The sequence below is a fragment of the Ranitomeya imitator genome, chromosome 5, assembly GCF_032444005.1.
Source record: "Ranitomeya imitator isolate aRanImi1 chromosome 5, aRanImi1.pri, whole genome shotgun sequence".
Taxonomy (NCBI): Eukaryota; Metazoa; Chordata; class Amphibia; order Anura; family Dendrobatidae; genus Ranitomeya; species Ranitomeya imitator.
Genome location: NC_091286.1, coordinates 330,857,170 through 330,883,864, shown reverse-complemented (window position 1 = coordinate 330,883,864; position 26,695 = coordinate 330,857,170). Strand labels below are relative to the sequence as shown.

General features: G+C 42.4%; 1 protein-coding gene across 2 annotated transcripts in view; it reads right to left on the bottom strand.

The window, feature by feature from the left end:
- Window positions 1-26,695, bottom strand: part of BACH2 (BTB domain and CNC homolog 2) — a 433,614-nt gene that overhangs the window by 85,668 nt on the left and 321,251 nt on the right. For both annotated transcript variants that reach the window (XM_069726358.1, XM_069726357.1), the window contains one exon: window positions 22,173-22,427. In XM_069726358.1, the coding sequence (XP_069582459.1) occupies window positions 22,173-22,415 (243 nt within the window). In that variant the 5' untranslated portion in view covers window positions 22,416-22,427. The remainder of the gene's footprint in view (window positions 1-22,172; window positions 22,428-26,695) is intronic.

The following is a 26,695-nucleotide window of genomic DNA, read 5'->3' as shown; positions in this document are numbered from 1 at the left end:
AATTTTGACATGAGAGATCTTTCAACCAATGCCCAAAAATTAATGCAAAATGCAACACGTAGATGTTGCAATTGTTTTGGCATATGTGAAGCTCATCCATATCACAAGGCGTCAATGGTGGCTAAACAATGTAGTGTATGGATATTTGCCACTTTTGGAGAGTAATTTAAACTGGGCTGGTAAAAAAATCTTAGGATATGTTCATACACGGTGTAGGCATGATGGTCATATATAACTTCTCAAATTATATGCCAATCATGTGGGGGGGGTTTTGAATCACAATATGGGCCTGAGACCAGGGGAGGTTATGCCAGTATTGCAAATGCTGTCCATGTTGCACATAATTCTCCAGCATTAGGGGAATAAGCCAAGTTTTTAAGCATCATTTTTTGTGCTGAAAACACCCCCCTCGGCTTATACACGAGTCATTATTATTTTAGTGCCATTTATTCCATGGCGTTTTACATGTGAGGAGGGGTATACATAATAAAAACAAGTACAATAATCTTAAACGATACAAGTCACAACTGGTACAGGAGGAGACAGAACCCTGCCAGCGAGGGCTCACAATCTACAAGGGATGGGTGAGGATACAGTAGGCGAGGGTAGAGCTGGTCGTGCAGCGGTTTGGTCGATCGGTGGTTACTGCAGGTTGTAGGCTTGTAAGAAGAGGTAGGTCTTCAGGTTCTTTTTGAAGGTTTCCATGGTAGGCGAGAGTCTGATATATTGGGGTAGAAAGTTCCAGAGTAGGGGTGATGCGCGGGAGAAATGTTGTATGCAATTGTGGGAAGAGGAGATAAGAGGGGAGTAAAGAAGGAGATCTTGTGAGGATCGAAGGTTGCGTGCAGTTAAGTACCGTGAGACGAGGTCACAGATGTATGGAGGAGACAGGTTGTAAATGGCTTTGTATGTCATGGTTAGGGTTTTGAACTGAAGTCTTTGATTAATGGGGAAAAATTGCAGGGATTGACATAGGGGAGTGGCCAGGGAATAGCGGGGGACAGGTGGATTAGTCGGGCAGCAGAGTTTAGAATAGATTGGAGGGGTGCGAGAGTGTTAGAGGGGAGGCCACAGAGCAGGAGGTTGCAGTAGTCAAAGCGGAAGGTGATGAGAGCATGGACTAAGGTTTTTGCAGATTCTTAGTTTAGGAATGTACGTGTTAGGGGTCGAGTTCCCACCTCTGCACAGGGGGAATCTTGGGCCATCTCCGCTGCGGTCTCCCATTCTTCTCCTGCCGCAGTGGAGTCTGCTCAGCGGAGACGTCGGTCCCAGCATCTTGCTCAGTCTGACTCTGTGCAAAGGGTTACTGCTGCCTTTCCAGCTTCTGCCATTGTAGCCAGTACTGGGGGCGAGCAGACGTTTTTGGGACTAAGTCCTGCTTTTCCCCTTCTGAGCATGCCCAGGGTAAGATCTCTTGTTGGAGTTCAAGGGTCGCATGCTTAGATACTGCAGCTGATCCCATTGGTCCTCTAGGAAGGTCCTGAAGGTGTTCAACTTCTGTGGCAGCTTCCCATTGGTCCTTCTAGGAAGGTCCTGTACTTGCTGCAGATATAAAAGGTTCACATGACTGCACGACCATGCGCTAGTATCAATACAAGTTATGTGCTTTGCGCCAGTGTGGTTATGTGTGATTGTATTCAGGGACCTAGCTGCAGTAAGCCGCTAGAACACTGGCACCTCTGGTGCGGAGATTGTGTGATTGTATTCAGGGACCTGGCTGAAATAAGCCACTAGAACACTGGCACCTCCGGTGAGGAGATTTTTATGCTTGCATGACCACTGACTGCTATCAGTTCGGCAGTTAGCTTGTGCTCCTGTGAGTCTAACAGGGCGCAGTGCTTTCCTTTCACGGCTATTCTGTGAAGTAACAGAGCTAGCCTTTACTGCCAAATAGTGCCACCATTCACTAGCAGCAGGTTCCTCCTGCACGGTGGACCCCGGGCTGCGAACGCACCAATAATAATAACCATCTATATGTATTCGGTGCGTTCCGCTACCCCTAAGGCTGCCGTCACACTAGCAGTATTTGGTCAGTATTTTACATCAGTATTTGTAAGCCAAAACCAGGAGTGGGTGATAAATGCAGAAGTGGTGCATATGTTTCTATTATACTTTTCCTCTGCTTGTTCCACTCCTGGTTTTGGCTTACAAATACTGATATCAAATACTGACCAAATACTGCTAGTGTGACGGCAGCCTAACAGTACGGACATGGGAAACATTTTTGCGTTAAAGTCGTCAGGAAGTGGAAAGGGCTTGAATATGTGGTTTGAAGGAGAGATCAGTGTCAAGGATTCCCCCAAGGCAGCAAGCTTGTGGGACTGGAGAGAGTGAGCAGCCATTTACTTTAATGGATAGGTCTGATGGGGGAGTCGAGTGAGATGGGGGAAAGATGATGAATTCTGTTTTGTCCATGTTAGGTTTTAGAAATCTAGCGGAGAAGAAGGATGAAATAGCAGACAGACATTTTGGGATTCTGGTTAGTAGGGAGGTGATATCTGGTCCAGAGATGTAGATCTGTGTGTTATCAGAATAGAGGTGATACTGAAAGCTGTGAGATTCTATGAGCTGTACGAGGCTGAAGGTGTAGATGGAGAAGAGCATAGGTCCTAGGACTGAACCTTGAGGGACTCCGACAGGGGGCGAGGTGATGTGCGAGTGGGAGACGCTGAATGTCCGGTTTGTTAGGTATGACGAGATACAAGATAGGGCCAATTCAGTGATGCCAAGAGATGAGAGGGTCTGTAATAACAGGGAATGGTCCACTGTGTCAAAGGCAGAGGAGTGGTCTAGGAGGAGGAGGACAGAGTAGTGTTGCTTGGCTTTGGCGGTTAATAGGTCATTGTTTTTCTTTTTGTAAACACTGCCTATCTTTTCTGAAGTAAACTTATAAATTTACTAGAAGAAAAGAAAGGGAATTTCCAGCACGTCCATCCAGTGCAAGTAAAATATCCAAAATTTATTAGAACATATTAAAAAAACAGTTTAAAAAAAAAGAGAGAGAGACCCTCTCTCTCTCTTTTTTTTTTAAAACTGTTTTTTAATATGTTCTAATAAATTTTGGATATTTTACTTATACTGGATGGGCGTGCTGGAAATTACCTTTCTTTTCTTCTACTTTAGCTGAAATCACCAGCAGGTATGGCACCCACCAGCTACATTTATTTGCAACGGCTTACAGATGCATGTCTTGGCGTGTCAAGCTCCAACCCTTCCCTCTCCCCCCTCCTCTCTTTCTTGAATGTATAAATTTACTAGTTCATTCTTTTGGCTCTATGATTGAACCAACACGTCCTCCACACTAAATTACGCTACCAGGAGGGTGGGTTCCGGACCCGATATAGTTTTTAGTATCAAACAGAAACTGGTGGCAGCATAGCGTCCCTGGTGGTACTAGGAAACCCTGGCAGTGACAGATCAGAGGTTTATGTGTGTATTTCGTGCCTGAGACTGGTGATATACATACCACCCTCACTGCATAGTGACCGGTAGCCAGGACCGACCAGGCAGCCTTTCCAGTGACTACCTAACTTAGATGCAATTTCCTCACTGACCTGAGGGTAAGGGGAGCGCCAGAGAGCTGCAAGTTCCGAACTGGAAATGGAAAATAGTAACACATGTTGTGGGGATTTATATATCACCCGACCATATATACAAATAAATTCCTGAAATATTGGAGTCATTGTCCCAGAAAGACAGCAGGGGAGGGGTAGCGGCGAAGCAGCGGATCACAGAGGCAGGAGCCGGCGGCAGCGGCTGTAATTGTGCCCGCTGCTAAAAAGAAATGAATATTCACTGCGCTGGCAGTGAATATTTATTTCTCTTATAGCACGCACAACACGTGCACACGTTACAGCTGCAGCAGCCAGCTTCCAGCACACATCCTACTACCTTCACTGCATGCCCTCGCTGCATCTAACTCCTATGCCAGTCTTCTGGTTGAGCGATCACGTGTCCCCGCTCATTAACCCCTTCCCGACCTGTGACACACCGTATGCGTCATGAAAGTCGGTGCCAATCCGACCTGTGACGCATATGCTGCATCACAGAAGGGTCGTGTTACTGCAGGTCGGGTGAAAGAGTTAACTGTAATTTCACCGGACCTGCAGGGACAGAGTAGTGGTACTTCAGCCCAGGTGGGAAGGCTTCGCCCCTTCCCCCCCCCCCCGTGGCTACGATCGCTCTGATTGGCTGTTGAAAGGGACTGTTTCACTTTCAATCAGAGCAATCGTAATATTTCACCAATGAAAATTGGTGAAATATTACAATCCAGCCATGACTGATGCTTCAATATCATCGGCCATGGCTAGAGACCACGATCTGCTCCAGCCGCCACCACCACCGATCTCCTCCCCTCCGTCCTGTCCTCTGCTGTCCTCCGCTCCCCTCCGTCCTCCCGTCCACTCCCACATGGTCCGATCCCACCCTCCATACTTACCGAGCTCCGGTGTCCCGGTGTCCATCCATCTTCTCCATGGGCACGTAGCGTATGCGCAGTGCGCCCCCCGAATCTGCCAGCCAGCAGATTTATTCAAGGTACATTTTGATCACTGTGATAGAACCTATCACAGTGATCCAAATAAAAAAAAATATTAAATAACACCCCCCTTTATCACCCCCATAGGTAGGGGAAATAATGAAATAAAGAAAATGTACTTTTATTTTTCCACTAGGGTTAGGGTTAGAACTAGGGTTAGGGTTGAAATTAGGGTTAGGGTTGCAATTAGGGTTAGGGTTGCAATTAGGATTAGGGTTAGAATTAGGGTTGCAATTAGGGTTAGGGTTGCAATTAGGGTTAGAATTAGGGTTGCAATAAGGGTTAGGGTTGCAATTAGGGTTAGGGTTAGAATTAGGGTTGCAATTGGGGTTAGGGTTAGAATTAGGGTTAGAAAAAGGCTATGTGCACACGGTGCGGATTTGGCTGCGGATGCTGCGGAATCGAAGCAGGTTTCCATCACATTTACAGTACCATGTAAACCTATGGAAAACCAAATCCACTGTGCCCATGGTGCGGAAAATACCGTGTGGAAACGCTGCATTGTATTTTCCGCAGCATGTCAATTCTTTGTGCAGGTTCTGCAGCGTTTTACACCTGTTCCAAAAATAGGAATCCACACAAAAAATCCTGGAAATCCGAGGTAAATCTGCAAATAAAACGCAGTGCCAGTGTAATGCCTGCAAATTTTTCAAAAACTGTGCGAAAAATCCTCACACAAATCCGCAAAGTAGGCACATAGCCTTAGGGTTAGTGTTGGGATTAAAGTTAGGGTTGGAATTAGGGTTAGGGTTGGAAATAGGGTTAAGATTAGGGTTAGGGGTGTGTTGGGGTTAGGGCTAGGCTTGTGGTAAGGGTTGGGATTAGGGTTAGGGGTGTGTTGGGGTTAGTGTTGGAGTTAGAATTGAGGGGTTTCCACTGTTTAGGCACATCAGGGGTCTGCAAACGCGACATCGCGCCACCATTGATTCCAGCCAATCTTGCGTTCAAAAAGTCAAATGGTGCTCCCTCCCTTCCGAGCCGAAACAGTGGTTTACCCAAACATATAGGGCATAAGCGTACTCAGGAAAAATTGCACAACTTTGGGGGTCTAATTTCTCCTGTTACCCTTGAGAAAATAAAAAAATGGGGGCTAAAAAATTATTTTTTGCATTAACTCTTTACACTCCATTCATATCGGCCCCTTTGTGCTTTCCACTCCTATGTATAGCACTCATGCTCTTCACATTGCTTAACAGTGCAGATCCATTCAGTCCCACCATCCAACACAAGAGACACTCTTACAAATCACTTAACCATCTGCTCACTTTCTATCCTCCTTCTCCTAGTCGCAGGAGATATCTCTCCCAACCCCAGCCCCCACATGTTATAGCAAGTCTAACCTCCCAACTGCTACACTCAGAAACCCCTCTATCCTTATTAATATCCCATGCATGCCTTCTGCCTCTTTCAATTGTGCCCTTTGGAATTCTCGCTCTGTGTGTAAAAAACTCCCTTTCATCCATGATTTCTTCCTTTCTAATTCTCTTAACCTCCTGGCTCTTACTGAAACCTGGATCCGGCAGTCAGACACCACTGCTGCTGCTGCTGCTCTTTCATATGGTGGACTACACTTTTCTCATACCCCAAGATCGGCAACAGAGCAGGTGGAGGCGTTGGTCTGCTCCTTTCACCCAAATGTACCTTTCAGGTTATCCCCCAAGTACCCTCACTTGTCTTCCCTTCTTTTGAGGTCCATGCGGTCAGACTCTACATCCCCTTCTCCATGCGAGTGGCAGTGGTGTATCGTCCTCCTGGCCCTTCTCATCAGTTCCTGGATCACTTTGCCACCTGGCTTCCTCACTTTCTTTCCTGTGACATCCCCACCCTCATCATGGGTGATTTCAACATCCCCATTGCTTTTCCCCTCTCCCCATCTGCTTCTCACCTTTTATCTCTAACCTCCTCTTTCGGCCTCTCGCAGCATACTAACTCTCCAACGCATGACGACGGAAACTCCCTCAACTTGGTCTTCTCCTGGCTTTGCTCAGTGGACGATTTCACAAACTCCCCCTCCCGCTCTCTGACCACAACCTTATTTCATTCTCTATCAAGAACTGCCATCCCACCCAGGTCACCCCCACTTTCCACACTTATAAAAACATACAGGCTATTAACACCCAGAAACTTATGAAGAACTTGCAGTCCTCATTGGCCCAAATCTCCTCCATCTCATGTCCTGATTCTGCTCTGAAGCATTACAATAAAACCCTGCAAAGTGCCCTGGATGAAACTGCACCTCCTATACATAGAACAATTCGGCACAGATGGCGACAACCGTGGCAAGCGCTGAAAACACGTTTCCTGCAGCGGTGCTCCAGGTGCGCCGAACGTCTGTGGAGAAAATCTAATCTACCCGAAGATTTCATCCATTATTAGTTCATGCTAGTTCATGCTTAAAACATAGAACTCTGCCCTTCACCTCTCCAAACAAACCTATTTCAACACCCTCATCACCTCCCTGTCCAATAACCCTAAACGTCTCTTTGACACTTTCCAGTCCCTACTCAACCCAAGAGTGCAGGCCCCTACCACGGATCTCCACGCTGATGATCTGGCCAATTACTTCAAAGAAAAAATTGACCACATTTGACAGGAGATTATCTCCTAATCCCCTCAGACCATGCACTGTCCTCCCTCCCCCACAGCATCTAGCAAACTCTCTGACTTTGAACCAGTTACAGAAGATGAAGTAATCAGGCTCCTTGCATCTTCTCGCCCAACCACTTGCACCAGTGACCCCATTCCGTCACATCTCCTCCAGTCCCTTTCCCCGGCTATCACCTCTCACCTAACAAAAATATTCAACCTTTCTCTCTTCCGCTATCTTTCCCTCCTCATTTAAGCATGCCATCATACATCCACTACTTAAAAAAACATCCCTTGATCAAAACTGTGCCGCTAATTATAGACCTTTTAAAGGTAAAGCGCATGTTTCAGCGCTGCAGTGTGCTGCCTTATTTACTTAACTATATACGAGTTGGCGACTCTAGGTTCAGCACCTGTTCACACTTAGTCTATGTTTGGATGTGCCGGTCAGGTTTTTGAAATGTATTCTTTAGCCCTCTGATCGTGCACTCCGCCTCCTAGCCACAGGTGTTTTAATTACAGCAGGTCCAATACCCCTCAACAGAGAGACAGAATTTTAGTCTAGGAAGAGGTTTCACATGTACCCATTCAGATGGAGACGTTTATTCTCAGCGAGGTAAGGCAAGTGTAGGACCTGGTATAAGAGAGATGCCGTCAAGGGGCTACCAGGTACACATAAAATTGGCCATTTTTATGCGCTAAACGCTCTCATTTTTCATATTTCTAGTGCAGTAATGCAGTTCAAATTTCGTGTTTCAAGTTTGCATGTTTCAGCGCTGCAGTGTGCAGCCTTATTTACTTAGCTAATTATAGACCTGTCTCTAATCTTCCCTTCATCTCTAAACTCCTCAAACGCCTGGTCCACTCCCTTCTTACCCGCTATCTCTCAGATAACTCGCTTCTCAACCCTCTTCAATCTGGTTTCTGCTCTTTACACTCTAATGAAACTGCCTTCAGTAAAGTCTCTAATGATCTACTAACAGCTAAATGTATTGGTCACTACTCCATGTTAATTGTCTTGGATTTCTCCGCAGCATTCGATACTGTGGATCATCAGCTCCTCCTCACTATGCTTCGCTCCATCGGCCTCAAGGACACCATTCTCTTCTGGTTCTCCTCCTATCTCTCTGATTGCTCCTTCACTGTATCTTTTGTTGGTTCCTCCTCCACTCACCTTCCCCTTACTGTTGGGGTTCCTCAAGGATCAGTCCTAGGCCCCCTCCTCTTCGTATACTGCCCCTATTGGACAAACAATCAGTAGATTTGGGTTCCAGTACCATCTCTATGCTGATGACACCCAATTATGCACTTCTCCTGATCTCATGCCTGCCTTTTTAGAAAACACCAGTGATTGTCTTACCGCTGTCTCCAACATCATGTCCTCCCTCTATCTGAAACTGAACCTGTCAAAAACTGAACTCGTGTTCTCTCCCTCTACTAACCTATCTTTGCTTGACATTGCCATCTCCATGTGTGGTTCCACCATTCCTCCCAAGCAACATGGCCGCTGCCTTGGGGTCATACTTGATTCCGAGCTTTCCTTCACCCCCCACATCTGATCATTGGCTCTCCCTTCTTATCTGCATCTCAAAAACATTTCTAGACCTCACCCTTTTCTTACTTTCGACTCTGCAAAAACTCATACTGTTTCACTCATTCATTCTCGTCTGGACTATTGTAACTCTCTCCTAAACGGCCTCCCGCTTACCAAACTCTTCCCTCTCCAATCTGTCCTGAATGCTGCAGCCAGGATCATATTCCTCACCAACCGTTACACCGATGCCTCTACCCTGTGCCACTCATTACAATGGCTACCCATCTACTCCAGAATCCAGTACAAAACTATTTCCCTCATTCACAAAGCCCTCCATGGCTCAGCACCACCCTACATCTCCTCCCTAGTCTCAGCGTACCACCCTACCCGTGTTCTCCGTTCTGCTAATGACCTGAGGTTAGCATCCTCAATAATCAGAACCTCCCACTCCCATCTCCAAGACTTTTCACGTGCTTCAATAATTCTTTGGAATGCACTACCCAGGTTAATCCCCAATCGACACAGTTTTAAGCGTGCCCTAAAAACGCATTTGTTCAGACTGGCCTACCGCCTCAACACATTAACCTAATTATCCCTGTGTGGCCCATTCATATAAGTTAAACCAAAATCAGGTTCCTCTCATCATGTTCTCATATACTTTCTGCAGTTAATAGCCCTCTGTGTCTATACTGCTACATACTTAGGCTGTTAACTGGTTCATGCAGCTTTACATGAACACCCGATTCTTACACTATGGCTGGTCCGAACAATGGAAGCAATTGTTACCATCCACCTCTCGTGTCTCCCCTTTTTACTCATAGTTTGTAAGCTTGTGAGCAGGGCCCTCACTCCTCTTGGTAGGGATGGGGAGCCATGCATATAAGGACAGTGACGGGGAGCCATGCATACAAGGATGGAGAGCCATGCATACAAGGACAGGAATGGGGAGCCATGCATACCAGGATAGGGATGACAGGACAATGCATACCCGGCTTATACTAGAGTCAATATTTTTTCACAGTTTTGCGTGGCAAAATTAGGTGCCTCGGCTTATACTCGGGTCGACTACTACTCGAGTATATACAGTAATTTTTAGCAGTTTTCACTTCTTTGCGTTAGATATTCACATAATTAGTCTTCATTTCTTTGACAAGACTTAGGCCTCATTCCGACATCCATTTTTTTTCTCGTAGATGAAAAACATGGAACAATTTTCATCAGTATGCTAGATCAGATCTTCATGAGTGTTTTGGATCAGATTGTCATCAGTGTTTGGCCTGAGCGTCAAATTTTACCATCAATGATTTTCTTGCATGCCAAATGGGAAAAAAAACCATTGCAAAGCTTCTCCTACCAATTACAATTATAAATGGATAACATTTGTATTGCATTCGGATAGCATTTGTGTGTTGCCAATGAATTTCATGGACCAAAAAGATTGTAAGTGTGATTTGGAACCGTGAAAAAAAAAGACATGTGAACGGCACCATAGACTGTAATAGGTACATATTCTTTCCATGAAAAACACAGGTAGAACAAGTATGTGAAAGACAGATTACTAAAAGAGGCCTAAAAAGGAAAATTTCTCTTATCTAGTCTTCTGTATTTGTGTTCTCTTATTATTAAAAATAAATGCTATTGCTATTTTACTACTTGCATTAAATATGGTGTACAAAAATATTTTACTACTAGATGGTGGCCCGATTCTAACGCATCGGGTATTCTAGAATATGTATTTATGTATGTGTATAGCAGCCACATAGTATATAGCACAGGCCACAAAGTATATAGGAGCCATATACAGGTCCTTCTCAAAAAATTAGCATATAGTGTTAAATTTTATTATTTACCATAATGTAATGATTACAATTAAACTTTCATATATTATAGATTCATTATCCACCAACTGAAATTTGTCAGGTCTTTTATTGTTTTAATACTGATGATTTTGGCATACAACTCCTGATAACCCAAAAAACCTCTCTCAATAAATTAGCATATCAAGAAAAGGTTCTCTAAACGACCTATTACCCTAATCTTCTGAATCAACTAATTAACTCTAAACACATGCAAAAGATACCTGAGGCTTTTATAAACTCCCTGCCTGGTTCATTACTCAAAACCCCCATCATGGGTAAGACTAGCGACCTGACAGATGTCAAGAAGGCCATCATTGACACCCTCAAGCAAGAGGGTAAGACCCAGAAAGAAATTTCTCAACAAATAGGCTGTTCCCAGAGTGCTGTATCAAGGCACCTCAATGGTAAGTCTGTTGGAAGGAAACAATGTGGCAGAAAACGCTGTACAACGAGAAGAGGAGACCGGACCCTGAGGAAGATTGTGGAGAAGGACCGATTCCAGACCTTGGGGAACCTGAGGAAGCAGTGGACTGAGTCTGGTGTGGAAACATCCAGAGCCACCGTGCACAGGCGTGTGCAGGAAATGGGCTACAGGTGCCGCATTCCCCAGGTAAAGCCACTTTTGAGCTATAGAGAAGCAGCACTGGACTGTTGCTAAGTGGTCCCAAGTACTTTTTTCTGATGAAAGCAAATTTTGCATGTCATTCGGAAATCAAGGTGCCAGAGTCTGGAGGAAGACTGGGGAGAAGGAAATGCCAAAATGCCTGAAGTCCAGTGTCAAGTACCGACAGTCAGTGATGGTGTGGGGTGCCATGTCAGCTGCTGGTGTTGGTCCACTGTGTTTCATCAAGGGCAGGGTCAATGCAGCTAGCTATCAGGAGATTTTGGAGCACTTCATGCTTCCATCGGCTGAAATGCTTTATGGAGATGAAGATTTCATTTTTCAGCACGACCTGGCACCTGCTCACAGTGCCAAAACCACTGGTAAATGGTTTACTGACCATGGTATTACTGTGCTCAATTGGCCTGCCAACTCTCCTGACCTGAACCCCATAGAGAATCTGTGGGATATTGTGAAGAGAAAGTTGAGAGACGCAAGACCCAACACTCTGGATGAGCTTAAGGTCGCTATTGAAGCATCCTGGGCCTCCATAACATCTCAGCAGTGTCACAGGCTGATTGCCTCCATGCCACGCCGCATTGAAGCAGTCATTTCTGCCAAAGGATTCCCGACCAAGTATTGAGTGCATAACTGAACATTATTATTTGATGGTTTTTTTGTTTGTTATTAAAAAACACTTTTATTTGATTGGATGGGTGAAATATGCTAATTTATTGAGACAGGTTTTTTGGGTTATCAGGAGTTGTATGCCAAAATCATCAGTATTAAAACAATAAAAGACCTGACAAATTTCAGTTGGTGGATAATGAATCTATAATATATGAAAGTTTGATTGTAATCATTACATTATGGTAAATAATGAAATTTAACACTATATGCTAATTTTTTGAGAAGGACCTGTAGTATATAGCAGACAAATACTACGTGACCTGTGCTATATACTATGTGGCTGCTATATACATACATATTGTAGAATACCCGATGCGTTAATACAGGCCACGCAATACATAACAGTGGCCACGCAGTATATAACACAGCCACGTACTATATAACTCAGCCCACGCAGTATATAGCAGCAACGCAGTATATAACACAGGCAACGTAGTATATAACACAGGCCATGCAGTATATAGTACTGGCCATGTAATATATATCACAGCCCACGCAGTATATAGCAGCCACGTAGTATATAACACTGCCCACGCAGTATATAGCAGCCACGTAGTATATAACACTGCGCACGCAGTATATAACAGTGGCCACGTAGTATATAGCACGCAGTGTAGAACATAGCCCACGTAGTATATAGCACAGCCACGTAGTATATAACACTGCCCACATAGTATATAACACTGCCTATGCAGTATATAGCAGCCACACGGTATCTAACACAGCCCACGTAGTATACAGTCATGGACAAAAATTTTGAGAATAAGACAAATATTAATTTTTCCAAAGTCTACTGCTTCATTTTTTCTAATGGCAATTTGCATATACTCCTGAAAGTCAGAGTGATCAGCTTAACAGCAATTACTGTACTTGCAAAGTCAATATTTGCCCAGAAAATGAACTTTAACCCCCAAAACACATTTGAACATCATTGCAGTCCTGCCTTAAAAGGAGCAGCTAACATCGTTTTAGTGATTGATCCATTAACACAGGTGTGGGTGTTGATGAGGACAGGGCTGGCGATCAATCAGTCATGATTAAGAAAGAATGACATCACTGGACACTTTAAAAGGAGGCTGGTGCTTGGTATCATTGTTTCTCTTCAGTTAACCATGGTTATCTCTAAAGAAACACGTGCAGCCATCAGTGCACTGCACAAAAATGGCCTAACAGGGAAGAGTATCGCAGCTACAAAGATTGCACCTCAGTCAACAATCTATCGCATAATCAAGAACTTCAAGGAGAGAGCTTCCATTGTTGTCAAAAAGGCTCCAGGGCGCCCAAGAAAGACCAGCAAGTGCCAGGACCATATCTTAAAACTGTTTCAGCTGCGGGAACGGACTACCAGCAGTGCCGAGCTTGCTCAGGAATGGCAGCAGGCTGGTGTGAGTGCTTCTGCACGCACTGTGAGGCGGAGACTCTTTGAGCAAGGCCTGGTTTCAAAGAGGGCAGCAAAGAAGCCACTTCTTTCCAGAAAAAACATCAGGGACCGACTGATATTCTGCAAAAGGTACAGGGAGTGGACTGCTGAGGACTGGGGCAAAGTCATTTTCTCTGATGAATCCCCTTTTCGATTGTTTGGGACATCTGGAAAACAGCTTATTCGGAGAAGAAGAGGTGAGCGCTACCACCAGTCTTGTCTCATGCCAACTGTAAAGCATCCTGAAACCATTCATGTGTGGGGTTGCTTGTCAGCCAAGGGAATCGTCTCACTCACAGTCTTGCCTAAAAACACAGCCATGAATAAAGAATGATACCAGAATGTCCTCCAAGAGCAACTTCTCCCAACCGTCCAAGAGCAATTTGGCGCCCAACAATGCCTTTTCCAGCATGATGGAGCACCTTGCCATAAAGCAAAGGTGATAACTAAATGGCTCATGGAACAAAACATAGAGATTTTGGGTCCATGGCCTGGAAACTCCCCAGATCTTAATCCCATTGAGAACTTGTGGTCAATCATCAAGAGACGGGTGGACAAAAAAAAATCCAACAAATTCTGGCAAAATGCAAGCATTGATTATGCAAGAATGGACTGCTATCAGTCAGGATTTGGTCCAGAAGTTGATTGAGAGCATGCCAGGGAGAATTGCAGAGGTCTTGAAGGGTCAACACTGCAAATATTGACTTGCTGCATTAACTCATTCTAACTGTCAATATAACCTATTGGTACTCATAATATGATTGCAATTATATTTCTGTATGTGATATAAACATCAGACAAACACTAATAAAAACCAGAGGGCAGCAGATCATGTGAAAATATAATTTTGGTGTCATTCTCAGAAATTTTGGCCATGACTGTACAGCAGTGTGGGCACCATATCCCTGTTAAAAAAATAATTAAAATAAAAAATAGTTATATACTCACCCCTGGGATCCAGGGAAGCTCCGGCGATACGTGCACAGCTGCCGTCATCTTCCGTTCACAGGATGCATTGTGAAATTACGCAGATGACTTAGCGGTCTCGTGAGACCGCTAAGTCTTCTGGGTAATTTCGCAATGCATCGCCGGGAACGGAAGATGGCGGCAGGCGCGTGAGGCTCAGCGGACTACGGAGGATGAGAATAGAAGGTTTTTGGTTTTTATTATTTTTAACATTACATTTTTTTACTATTGATGCCGCATAGGCAGTATCAATAGTAAAAAGCTGGGGACACACAGGGTTAATAGCAGCGGTTACGGAGTGCGTTACCCGCAGCATAACGCGGTCTGTTACCGCCGGCATTAACCCTGTGTGAGCGGTGACTGGAGGGGAGTATGCGGGCGCCGGGCACTGACTGCGGGGAGTAAGGAGCGGCCGTTATCTTCCGGACTGTGCCTGTCGCTGATTGGTCGTGGCTGTTTTGCTGCAACCAATCAGCGACTTGGATTTCCATGATAGACAGAGGCCACGACCAATGAATATCTGTGACAGACAGACAGAAGGACAGACGGAAGTGACCCTTAGACAATTATATAGTAGATGGATCATTCAATACGTTCAGCTGGAAAAGTAAGAATCCTGTCTTCACAAGCATTTGTACTTTCTAGGGTAGGGTTCCAGTGGAATGACTTAACCATCCACTCAAGCGCTATTAGTAACAATGATGAAGTAATGTTAATTGAATAATGGCTTCTCGCCCAGAACATTGGCATGACCTACAGTACCCTTGCTTGACAGCACTTTATAGCTTTATTTTTCACATACTTTAAAAGAAAAAAAAAAACAACATGGAGAAGTGGATGACTAAGAAACCTATAACCAGATGGTATTAAAAAAACGCAGGTTTGTAGTCACGAGTAATGCTTTATTCATGTAAGTGGTAGTTATAGTACATTACCCAGTATATTGTGTTATTTAAAGGGTCTTCTCCCTCTAGAGATATTCATGGTATAACAATAGGACCTTGGGATTCTCTTCTATTAGAACCACTGGTGCATTCGCATACCGTAATCTATCAACATTTACCGTAATTCATAAGAGAAGCTACAACTATTTAAAAAAACGATTGTCTTCATTGTGTAAGCTATTTGAAAGCTATTGAAACTGTATTGTAAAACTTGGTCAACCCTTTAAATTCAGTAATACATTGTCTTCAGCAAAAGGGTTTTTCTAACAAATGCTCCCATGGAGCTCCCCTAAATAGAAAAACTCTGTACTATATACACAGTTTAAATTCTGTGATGTCCCGAAGCAGATAGATCATGTAAAATATACATTTTTTTTCGGTTTCAATGACTGTCAGAAAACCCATTTCCAGTACAGCATAATTCTTCCTGACATTTTTCTCGCTACCTTCTTGATATAGGTGAGCAGTTCACTTTTCCTGTAGCCAGGTAGAAATATCTTACTAATACCAACATTCTTTGCTGAATGCAATTTGCCACAGCCACTAATCAGTAATCTCATATTCTAGGCAGCAGTCGTGTTAAATCCAGATTAAAAAAGCAAACATCAGATAAGGTTATCTATAATGTGAAAGGTCACTGGTAAACCAATTGTGTTTCCTCTACATACTTCTAAATGTATTAGACTACAGGCTCAGTTTATTAAGAACTGGACATAAAGACAAGAAGTCTGAGTATAAACCCTAATGCACTTGTCAACGTCAACGGACTATTTCCCAATACCAAAGAACAAGAAGATAACAAGATCGTGCTGTGAGAAGGAACTATAATAGTATGTGCACATTATTTCTTTTTTAGGTGGATTCTGGAACCCACTTGAAAAGGCAGTAAAAAAAATGACCATATGCGCAGCAATGTCAAAATGACATGTTGTGCATGTGTTCCATCTTCTGTAACTTCTTTTACCTGTATTTATGCTTAAACAGCTGTGAAATAGCTAAAGGAAGTCACCGATCCATTCTTCTTCTCGGCTTCTGCTTAGAAGCTGACCCTATATTGTATATAAATTTAAAGAGGAAACGCCAGTGGCCAAGTCCCCACAATAGATATACAAAGACACATTAGAAACGTTGCTTCATGGAAAACACTGCCGGCGTTTTCGGCTTAAAAAATTATACAGTGGGGTAAATAAGTGTTTGATCCCTTGCTGATTTTGTAAGTTTGCCCACTGACAAAGACATGAACAGTATATAATTTTAAGGGTAGGTTAATTTTAACATTGAGAGATAGAATATCAAAAATAAAATCCAGAAAATCACATTGTATAAATTATATACATTTATTCGCATTTTGCAGTGAGAAATAAGTATTTGTTCTCTCTGGCAAAAAAAGACTTAATACTTTGTGACAAAACCCTTGTTGGCAAGCACAGCAGTCGGATTTTGTTTGTGTTGATGATGAGGTTTGCGCCCATATCAGGAGGAATTTTGGTCCACTCCTCTTTGCAGATCATCTCTAAATCATTAAGATTTTGAGGCTGTCATTTGGCAACTCGGAGCTACAACTCCCTCCATGAGTTTTCTATGGGATTAAGGTCTAGAGACTGGCTAGGCTACTCCCTGACCTTAATGTGCTTCTTTTTGAGCCACTCCTTTGTTGCTTTGACTGTATGTTTTGGGCCATTGTATTGCTGGAAGACCCAGCCACGACCCATTTTTAATGTCGTGGCGAAGGGAAGGAGGTTGTCAGGATTTTACGGTACATGCCTCCATCCATTCTCCCATTGATGAGGTGAAGTAGTCCTGTGCCCTTAGCAGAGAAACACCACCACAATATAATGTTTCCACCTCCATGTTTGATAGTGGGGATGGTGTTCTTTGGGTCATATGCAGCATCTCTCTTACTCCAAACACGGCGAGTTGAGTTAATGTCAAAGACCTCAATTTTTGTCTCATCTGACCACAACACCTTCTCCCAATCACTCACAGAATGATCCAGGTGTTCATTGGCAAACTTCAGACAGGCCTGCACATGTGCTTTCTTGAGCTGGGGGACTTTGCAGGCACTGCAGGATTTTAAACTTTTACGGCATAATGTGTTACCAATGGTTTTCCTGGTGACTGTGGTCCAAGCTGCTTTAAGATCATTGACAAGTTCCCCCGTGTAGTTTTAGGCTGATCTCTCACCTTCCTGATCAAGGATAACCCACGAGGTGAGATTATGCATGGTGCCCCAGATTGATGTCCACTGACAGTCATTTTGCATTTCTTCCATTTTTATTTCTATTGTACCAAAAGTTGTCTCCTTCCCACCTAGTGTCTTATTTATGGTTTTATAGTCCATTCCAGCTTTGTGCAGGTTTATGATCTTGTCCCTGACATCCTTATAAAGATCTTTGGTCTTGCCCATGTTGTAGAGGTTAGAGTCTGGCTGATTAATTGAGTCTGTGGACAGGAGTCTTTCATAAAGATGACTATGTAAGACAGCGGTCTTTAATGCAAGTAACGTGCTAAGGGTGTCTAATTGGTCTGTAGCAGCAAGAACGCTTAATGGTTGGTAGGGGATCAAATACTTATTTCTCACTGCAAAATGCAAATAAATTTAAATAATTTATACAATGTGATTTTCTGGATTTTAATGTTGATATTCTATCTCTCAATATTAAAATTAACCTACTCATAAAATTATAGTGGGCAAACGAACAAAATCAAAAGATGCCATGTGCAAATACCCTAGGACTGCCAAGGCTGATCAGACAACATCAATGCTAAAGATGACCAGATCTAATGAGATTCAAACTTCCCAAATCAAATCGCACAGATTTTATTGGGAAATTAGATTTGCAGCAAATTTATTCTCCGCGACTTGAACTTCCCTTTTTATGCCATCAGGTATGGAGAGACCCAAGGGAATAACAAAAATGAGATGTAGAAGAAAACCCCAACTAATACTCACCTCACCTCCATTGCTCACTCCACGCTTTCCGATAAAGTCTTAGACGCCTTTTCTTATTTCCAAGACACTCTGCAATCCTGAGCATCCTCAGACTAGGCCAGGCCTTTCAGCTACTATTAGGCCCGGGATGTCACTGCGTCGAAAACCCAGCCTAATGGGCGTGTTGTATATGTGTCATAACCTTATGACGATCACTCTATGCAGGGAATTCTGGCTGTGGCTAGGCCCGGGAGGATCCTGCACATGCACAGGAATGTGCCAGACATAGCGTGAAGATGCTCGGGAGTTTCATTGTGAGACAGCAGGAAATAGAGGTGTGAAGGATGATTTGGGGGAGAGCAAGTAGAGAAGGGGGCTGGAGAGGTGAGTGGTGAGTTCGTAGGTTTTATTTTTTTTACCATTTTACGGTCCCTTTATGGTTCAGCTGGTGTGCATTCATGCCTGGACCAAGATTGTTTTTATTCAATAAAGGTCTTTTTTTACAATCATCAAACTAGGGGGCTCACTACAATTTCTTTTCTTATATATTTCTTATATATTTTCATTCTATAATAGAAGGGGTGTAGAGTACCCCAACCACCCTGGAAGTGAGAATGGTACAATCACACATACATCATTTCACTGCAAATTGGATAGTCACTAGTGATGAGCGAATGTACTCGTTACTCAAGATTTATCAAGCATGCTCGGGGGTCCTCTGAGTATTTTTTTACTGGTCGGAGATTTAGTTTTTCTTGCCGCAGCTGAATGATTTACATCTGTTAGGCTAGGGTCACATTGCGTTAGGGCAGTCCTTTTAGCGCATAGCGCTACGGACTGCGCTAACGCAATGTCCCAAAAGGGATCGTGTTTGCTGATCCCACTAGCGCAGATGCGCTAGCGAGGAACGGACCGCGAATGCTGCTTGCAGCATTCGCGGTCCGTCACTCAAATGACGGCACATCGCTAGCGTTCTCCATTACAGGCAATGGCGGCATTAACGGACTACGTTACACTGCGTTATGCCGCGGTGTAACGTAATCCGTTAAACGGGTTCACATAACGCAATGTGACCCTAGCCTTAGCCAGCATAAGTACATGTGGGGATTCCCTAGCAACCAGGCAACCCCCACATGTACTTATGCTGGCTAACAGATGTAAATCATTCAGCTGCGGCAAGAAAAACTAAATCTCTTAGCACTAAAAAATACTCGGAGGACCCCCGACCATGCTCGAGAAATCTTGAGTAACGAGTATATTCGCTCATCACTAATATCCACCATAGCAGAATATTAGTTATGTAATGAGCATGTACGACCTATCATGAAAGACCTACAGGATGCATGTACAGGTAACCATGTAGGCAAAAGCCTTTGTTATGCGTGTTTTCAGGTAGTAAGCAGTGAGCATCTCACTCTCTCTCAGCATCCAAACTCCGAACACTAAACGGACTTGAGGAAGAAGTCAGTGTTCGGAATTCAGCACCATGCACTATATGTACTTCCGGTACGAACACCAAACTTAACAGTTCAGGTTTGCTCACCTCTAATGAACAGCGATTAATTTTTACAAAGAAGTGCATATGATCACTCATTGGAAAGTTTTCAGGGTGCTTCTTCAGGTGGGATTCATAGCGAGCCCTCCTGAAAAAGACTTTGTGTGAACTTACGCTAACAGCAGATTTCTCCTCTCTCCTTGTTAAAAATGCATAAATGCTTAGTGAAGTGTTAATATGTATGGGAGAGTAGGGAGAGCTAGTTGGAAAGAACGTTTAACGAATAAAGGTCTCCTGCATATGACCAGCCTATAGCCAAATTTATAAAGATTTATTTGCAAAACCAAACTAAATAAGCAGTCCCATTTATATATTTTTTATTAAATGCCTGAATTATTATTTATATGCACATTTAATGTAGTGTGAATGTATTAATATACTTACCTACTGCTACTCCCTCCGGTATTTAGCGCCATTCTGTTCTGCTTCTCAGTGACATCATCGCTTTGCAGAGGCTATCCAGGTCACGTTTTGCTCTGTGTGACCTGAAAGTGACTTTTACAATGTAAGTCTGTGTAGTGTCAGAATGAGGCTCAGGATCACATTGTAAGAGAGACTTCCGACTCACATGTAGAGCATTGACTGAGCTGTCATGTCTGAATCGTGGTGATGTAAAGGAGAATGGACGCAGAATGGCACCAGATCCTGGAGGGGCTGTAGGTGAGTACATTAACACACTCATACATACACTTTTAATAAAAAAATATAGATGGGATTGCTTCTTTAAGGATATTCTATAAACACATTATAACTTTAGACAAGTACATCAAACATAATACCAGGTCCCTTACTTTACACAGAGCCTAGTATATTAGGATGAAGGGAGAAATTCTTCTGCTACCCAAAGGTCACATTTTGTTGTTGATGTCTCACAATATGTCTTTAAAGAAATCTAATATGTTGGTTGGGTTGCAAGTATTGGGGGTTTAATTGGTTTCAGACTCTGTGGAAACCATACACCTCATTATGTATTCTCATAATTTTTGCAGTGTAATATAAGAAGACATTCCCATTTCATGTTTAAAACAAGTATACAGAGTCCAGTTGATGGCTAGAGGAGGTGGGACAGCAAAACTGCTGAGTGTGGCTGCACTATGCGCTTTCATTAACTTCCATATAAATTATTGGGTGTGGCTATTTAATGACCGAGATGTGTATAACCCTTTAATTGTGTTTTATAAAATCTGATTTTATTAGAAAAGTACTACATCTAAAAATGGGAGGTAAATAAAAGGGTTTGTCTCACCTTTATTCTTCATAATCACAGGTGTCCCTTTCCTCTTGGCTTTCTTTTTCTCAAGGGGGCGGTGTGCTCTGGAGATTAGCAGTTTGGACAAGCGGCATCACAGGGTAACCGCGACAGTGTGAAGCCAGAAGACCGCAGCATCTGATTGCTCCTACTCCGGTGCTAAGAAGAAACACGTCTCCTTCATTTTAACTGTGTTTATTCTTTCTGGCAGAACAGGGGTTAATCGGCCATGTTGGAAATCTCTGTGGTTGCAGCTGAGCTTAGTTAGCCACTCCGTTCCCCCTTTGTAATTTGGGTATGTTGCAAATCCTTGTCAGAGCTAGCATTTGCTAAATGGCTTCTGGAGAGAGAAGTGTTCATATGAAAAGGAGTGTTGGAGGAGTCCTGTGACTGTTGCTTGGTTTGTATGTGTGGTAATTCCCTATCTTTCTCTACTTTAGTTTATTCCCCTACTTCCACACCCCGATGCATTCCTCTGTTATATGTGAGTGAATATTTTATATGCCTTGAGTTTTCTGTTAACCCTTGTTTGTGTTGCCTTGTTTGTCAGGTTGGTGTACTACGGTGCACAGTAGCACCCCTCTTCCCTGGGTGTGGGAAGAGAAAAGACAGAGGTCTGACTCAAAAGATAAGGCAAGAGTGGAGGCCCCAGCATCTTCACCTTCAGAAGTACCTCGGGGAAAAGAACGAGCTAGTGCGCCCCCTAAAGTTAGGGACAGGGAAGGAGCCCCTGGTCCCGGGTCACCCGACAACTGTGTTGTGACAAGCGGTATGAGTGCTTTACCTTTGTAGCATGGGAAAAGTGCAGGGACATCTGGTGATCCGGCCAGCTTCAAAGTGGCGTTTACAGGCTGTATACCGCATGCGCTTTTTGCCTAGGTAACCTAGGTAAATTAAAAATCCCTCTGTTCTTGAGAACAAAAAGGATTTTTATTAAAATGGCAAAGTTGCTTGTTTTTGTTAGCACTTTGCAATTTTCTGCATTAGTGAAGATTATACAACATTTTCAACTCCAATTGACTTTTAATTACATAAATTTATGAAATATTACTGACTGTATAAAGAAATACCATTGGACTCAACACAGATGCCCCATCTCAGTTGCATCTCGCTCTGTATTTCTTTGATTGATTCCAAGGAGAGGCTTAAGGGAGCTCAATTAATTGGATTTTTTGCACACTACAAAAACTGATTGATGGCAAAATAGGATGAAACACTGATCCAGCACACTAGACAACCCAAAAAAGTGCCATGTGAATTTGTCCTGACTGCAAGGTAAAAAATGACTTTATAACATACCTCTTCTGGCAAGCTGACTACCAATCCATGTTCCGTTGGCCCAACCAGCACTTGCAGGAAGTACTCACTGCATGCAGCCAGCACTGCCCGGTGGGCTCGAAACTCCTTTCCTTCCACAACTAAAGTAACATCACAGAGAATGTCTTGTTTCCACTGGTCATTGAGGCACTGAAGAATATTGGTACAATGTACAGTTGACTCATACACGTACATGGGAGATTCAGTCTTGTCATCTGCAGACATTCCGTTCAAACCCTGAAAAATAAATCAAGATGGTAAACAAAGACTATGACTAATCATGAATATATTATCTTACATTGCATTACATTTATTATGACATCTGTAAACCTATCTTATATTCCAAATATTGGACGATTAAGTCTTTGGGCCGTTCTACGGTTACTCTTGTTTTTCAGCTTTTCATTAGGTGCGATACCCTACTGATAGCATGCTTTATGGCACTGCTTACTGCTCATTATACTCTGTTCAAGTGATGAATATAAATTAAAGTCAATGATGTAACTAAGAAATAAATAGCTTAGTGGAACAATAGTTACATCTAAGTAAAGAATATTCCCACAGGTCTAGTTACAAAATAATTAGGTGATATGACTTTGCAATACAGTCTGAGTGTCCCCATTACACTCCTTGCACAACACTACCTACCAGTATGGTGTTTGTATGTTTAACTCTATACACAGCAATTTAGAAAAAAGGGCTGTTTTTCACCCACAACTATAAAAATAGCAGAAGAGTTAATATTTTTTACAGAGAGCACACAAGTAATGGTTGATTAACTAATATGAGCAGGAAGAAAAATTGTATTTTTAGAAGAAGGCAACTGAATGGCTATTATCAGCTCTGTAAGCTGGAATCAGACAAAAAACAGCATACGAAAGTTGCTACTCTAGACTGCTTACTGGTTACAATATGATCTACAACATGCATGCATGATGACTTAAATTATATTATATGGTTATTTACAAAATCACTACTTATTCGCTACCTATAAGTTAGTGGATAACGTGCTAGTCAAAGGGTGTCCAAACACTAGGTCCTCCAGAAATCCCGAAATTGGGGCTCTGGAACCCCAAGAAAACCCTTTCTTGAATAGAGCAAAGGAGCTCATTCTTGTCTTAAAAAAAACTTAAAACTATCTATGGGACTTCCAAAAATAGCCAAGTACAGCGCTCATCGTAATCCAGCAGTGACTCAGACAATGAGTAGAGGCCAAGCATGTTTTCCTACACTCCATTTAAGAAAGTGCTGCAGACCCCTGATCTGGGATCACTAGAGATCAGCAAGTTATCCCCTATATAATGCATTGGGAATAATCTGATTTTGGGAAAATCGCTTTATGATTATTTATGATCACAGCTTCAGAGAGTGGTCATTGATAATAGAAGATGGCTTGAAAGTAGATAGCAGCCATCAGAACATGTAAAGTTTTATGGTGTTTTTCTATCTGCTGAATAGCAACATATTGTAAAGCAAAAATTGTATAAGTAAGATTCAATGTGTTTTACCAGTACCAGCTGTTATTGGGCATTGCTCATATTAGTATCAAATACAGGCCTGATAACTTCCATAGGGAAACCACTGGTAAAGCTTTCAATCCCAATATGTATAGTTGTGCTCAAAGTTTACATACTCTGGCGAGTCGACTTGTCATTGGCTACAGCAGGGCAAAGTGAAGGCTCTGGAGTGGCCATCTCAGTCACCTGACCTCAATATCATTGAGCCACTCTGGGGAGATCTCAGGCGCGCAGTTCATGTTCATACCCTTAGACAGCCCAGGAATTTACACCAAGAATTTTCGCCAAGAAGAGTAGCTTACCATCTGAGAAAATAATGAACCTCATCGACAACTACCACAAAAGACTTCAAGCTGTCACTGATGTTAGAGGGGGCAATACACGGTATTAAGAAATGGGGTATGTAAACTTTTGATCAGGGTCATTTGGATGTTTTGGGTTGTCATTATGGCAACCACTAACCATGAGTGAAGAAAAAGTTTTGGTGTTATCATTCATATTCTCTGGAAAAAGGCCAAGAAAGTAAAAATTCTGCCGGGGTATATAAACTTTTGAGCACAACTTATGTAGAGTTGTAAGATTACTGTAATTTATTCATTCAAAATGAGAATGCAAGCCTAATCAAGTAAGTTAACCTTCACACGTTTTGAGAAAAAGTTGCTTCCATTTATTTTTATATTATCAGGGCATGGGCACCTTTTTTATGAGGTTTAATGGTAACCTGTTTTATCTGCATAACTAAATAAAAGTTATATTTTAGCTCTCTGCTATTTTATAACCTTTTTTGGGTTATACATGCTAGCTAAAGTACCAATGACACTAAATCAAAGCCAGGCGATTACTAGCTGATCGATGGGGGTCAACTGTTGGGATCTCCACTGATCCTGAGAACAAGGCTCTGAAACGCCATTGTCATATAGCAATAGCTGTGCATACAGTTGTCTTTAGCTGTTGCTTTCTGCTTTCCATTTTGTCTTCAGAAAAAGGGTGCTGAATCAAGTAGAGGTCAGTCTTCTGAGTCAGCCACTGAAGAATAATAATGTATTACTTTATCTTAAGAATCTATTGGGTAGGTTTGGTGGTATGTGTTGGTCATTATCCATCTTCACAATGAAGCAGGGTCTCTTCAGTTTTACAACATTTGACTAATTGTTAGAAAAATGTACAGCTTTATAGACATCAAAACTGATCGCGCTACTACTACTTGCAGTCAGGTTCTCAGTAAACAGCGAGAACCCAGCCAGACATCTGATAGATGATGCACTTTGGATCATGGGTCCTTTCTTTCTTCCAATATTGTTGACTTTCCATAATTTTGATACAAGTTATTCTTGATTTCAGCTATCCATAGACTCCACAGAACTGGACAAGCTTTTCATGACATATTTATTATGTGCTGCTTATATTTAGCTCCATCATATTCTGCAGTGCCTTAGAGACATCATTATCACTGTCCCCATTGGGGCTCAAAATCAAAATTCCCTTTCTTTGGAATGCGGGAGGAAAACTGAGAACTCGGAGGAAACCCAGATAAACATAGAGAGAACATCCAAACTCCTTGCTGATGTTGTCCTTGGTGGGATTTGAACCCAAGACCCCAAAGTAGCAAAGCAACAGTGCTAACCACTCAGCCACCGTGTATGCCACAAATGGCTTAGCTGGGAATATGCCATTTGAAGACATAAAAAAGGTATAGAATGCTGCATCATAAGATAAATATATAAAAGAATTGAGTTGCAGCCACTGAAAAAGAATGGAGAACATTTTAAATAGACCTTGTAGTGGACAGATACAACTGAAACAATAATGGACCTAACAAATGACACAAAGATTTTAATTCCTTCTTGTGAATACAGAGAAAACTGTCTGCAAACCAAGTCTTTTTTTTTTTTTTAAAACCAGTGTCCACTACTATAAATCTTGCCCCCTTTTAGTCCATTATAAAAATTAAAAAAAAAGAAACCGCAATTCACGTACCCTCTCCAGTTTCAGAGCTGTATGTCCACACTGCTCCAGTATGTGTTGATTGGCTGCAGCAGTGACATTGCATCAACAGCGCTGTAGCCTATGTACAATCCCCGGGACCGTGGCGGGAATACAATGCTAGACCCGGGTTGAGTAACTAAAGTGCATTTTTTATGTGTATATTTTTTTTTACAATGAACTGGGGCAGCAGGAAAAACGTTTTCTGAAATGGGACAACCACTTTAAATTTCATTCTCGAAACTCACAAATGACTGCTTAACTTGAGATTTGGCTTTCTATTGTTATTGAGCATTACTTGTGTCAGCTCAAAAATATGCATTCAGTAATTATGAAGTAAATTAGATACATATTTTAGCTTTTTGTGTGGATAAAAGAAAAGGAGAAACAGGATATTTCAAAATTTAGCTACATAACCCAAATAGTAAAGCTTAAAAGCTGCCATTTAGGGAATAGTCAGCAAATATATTTTATTGAATATCTCAGTCAGACATAACACAGTTGGCATGCAATTAGACAAAAAGTACATTTGCGATTTAATTTATTGCTAAATTGCCTGAAGTTCCAACTGTTTCATCATGTTTTACAGCAAAACAGCTTTCATTTTATTTGATAAAATTAAATTCATATACATGATTTATGCGCTTAATATGCATATTTAACCCAATCTATATTACAATGGCATGCAAGCACATAGCACAACTGTGTAATTTGTCCCTACAGCTGCGTAGAAGCTCATCAAATTGCATCCTGTCAACATGTGGTTTAATACAGGACATACTAATACTAGTTATATCATGTCTTGGATTGTTGGAAAGAGGGACATTTTAGACTGGGGGTCCTTTGTAGCAGAGTAAGAAAAAAATCCAGCTCCGGAGAATAAGTCATCAATTTTATTTCCACAAACTTAAAATTCGGAAAAAGCTGCTTACAAGTAGCTGCACAACTATTCCAGAAAAGAAGCCATAAGTTAGCTGAACGCGTTTCGAGCACGCATGGTGCTCT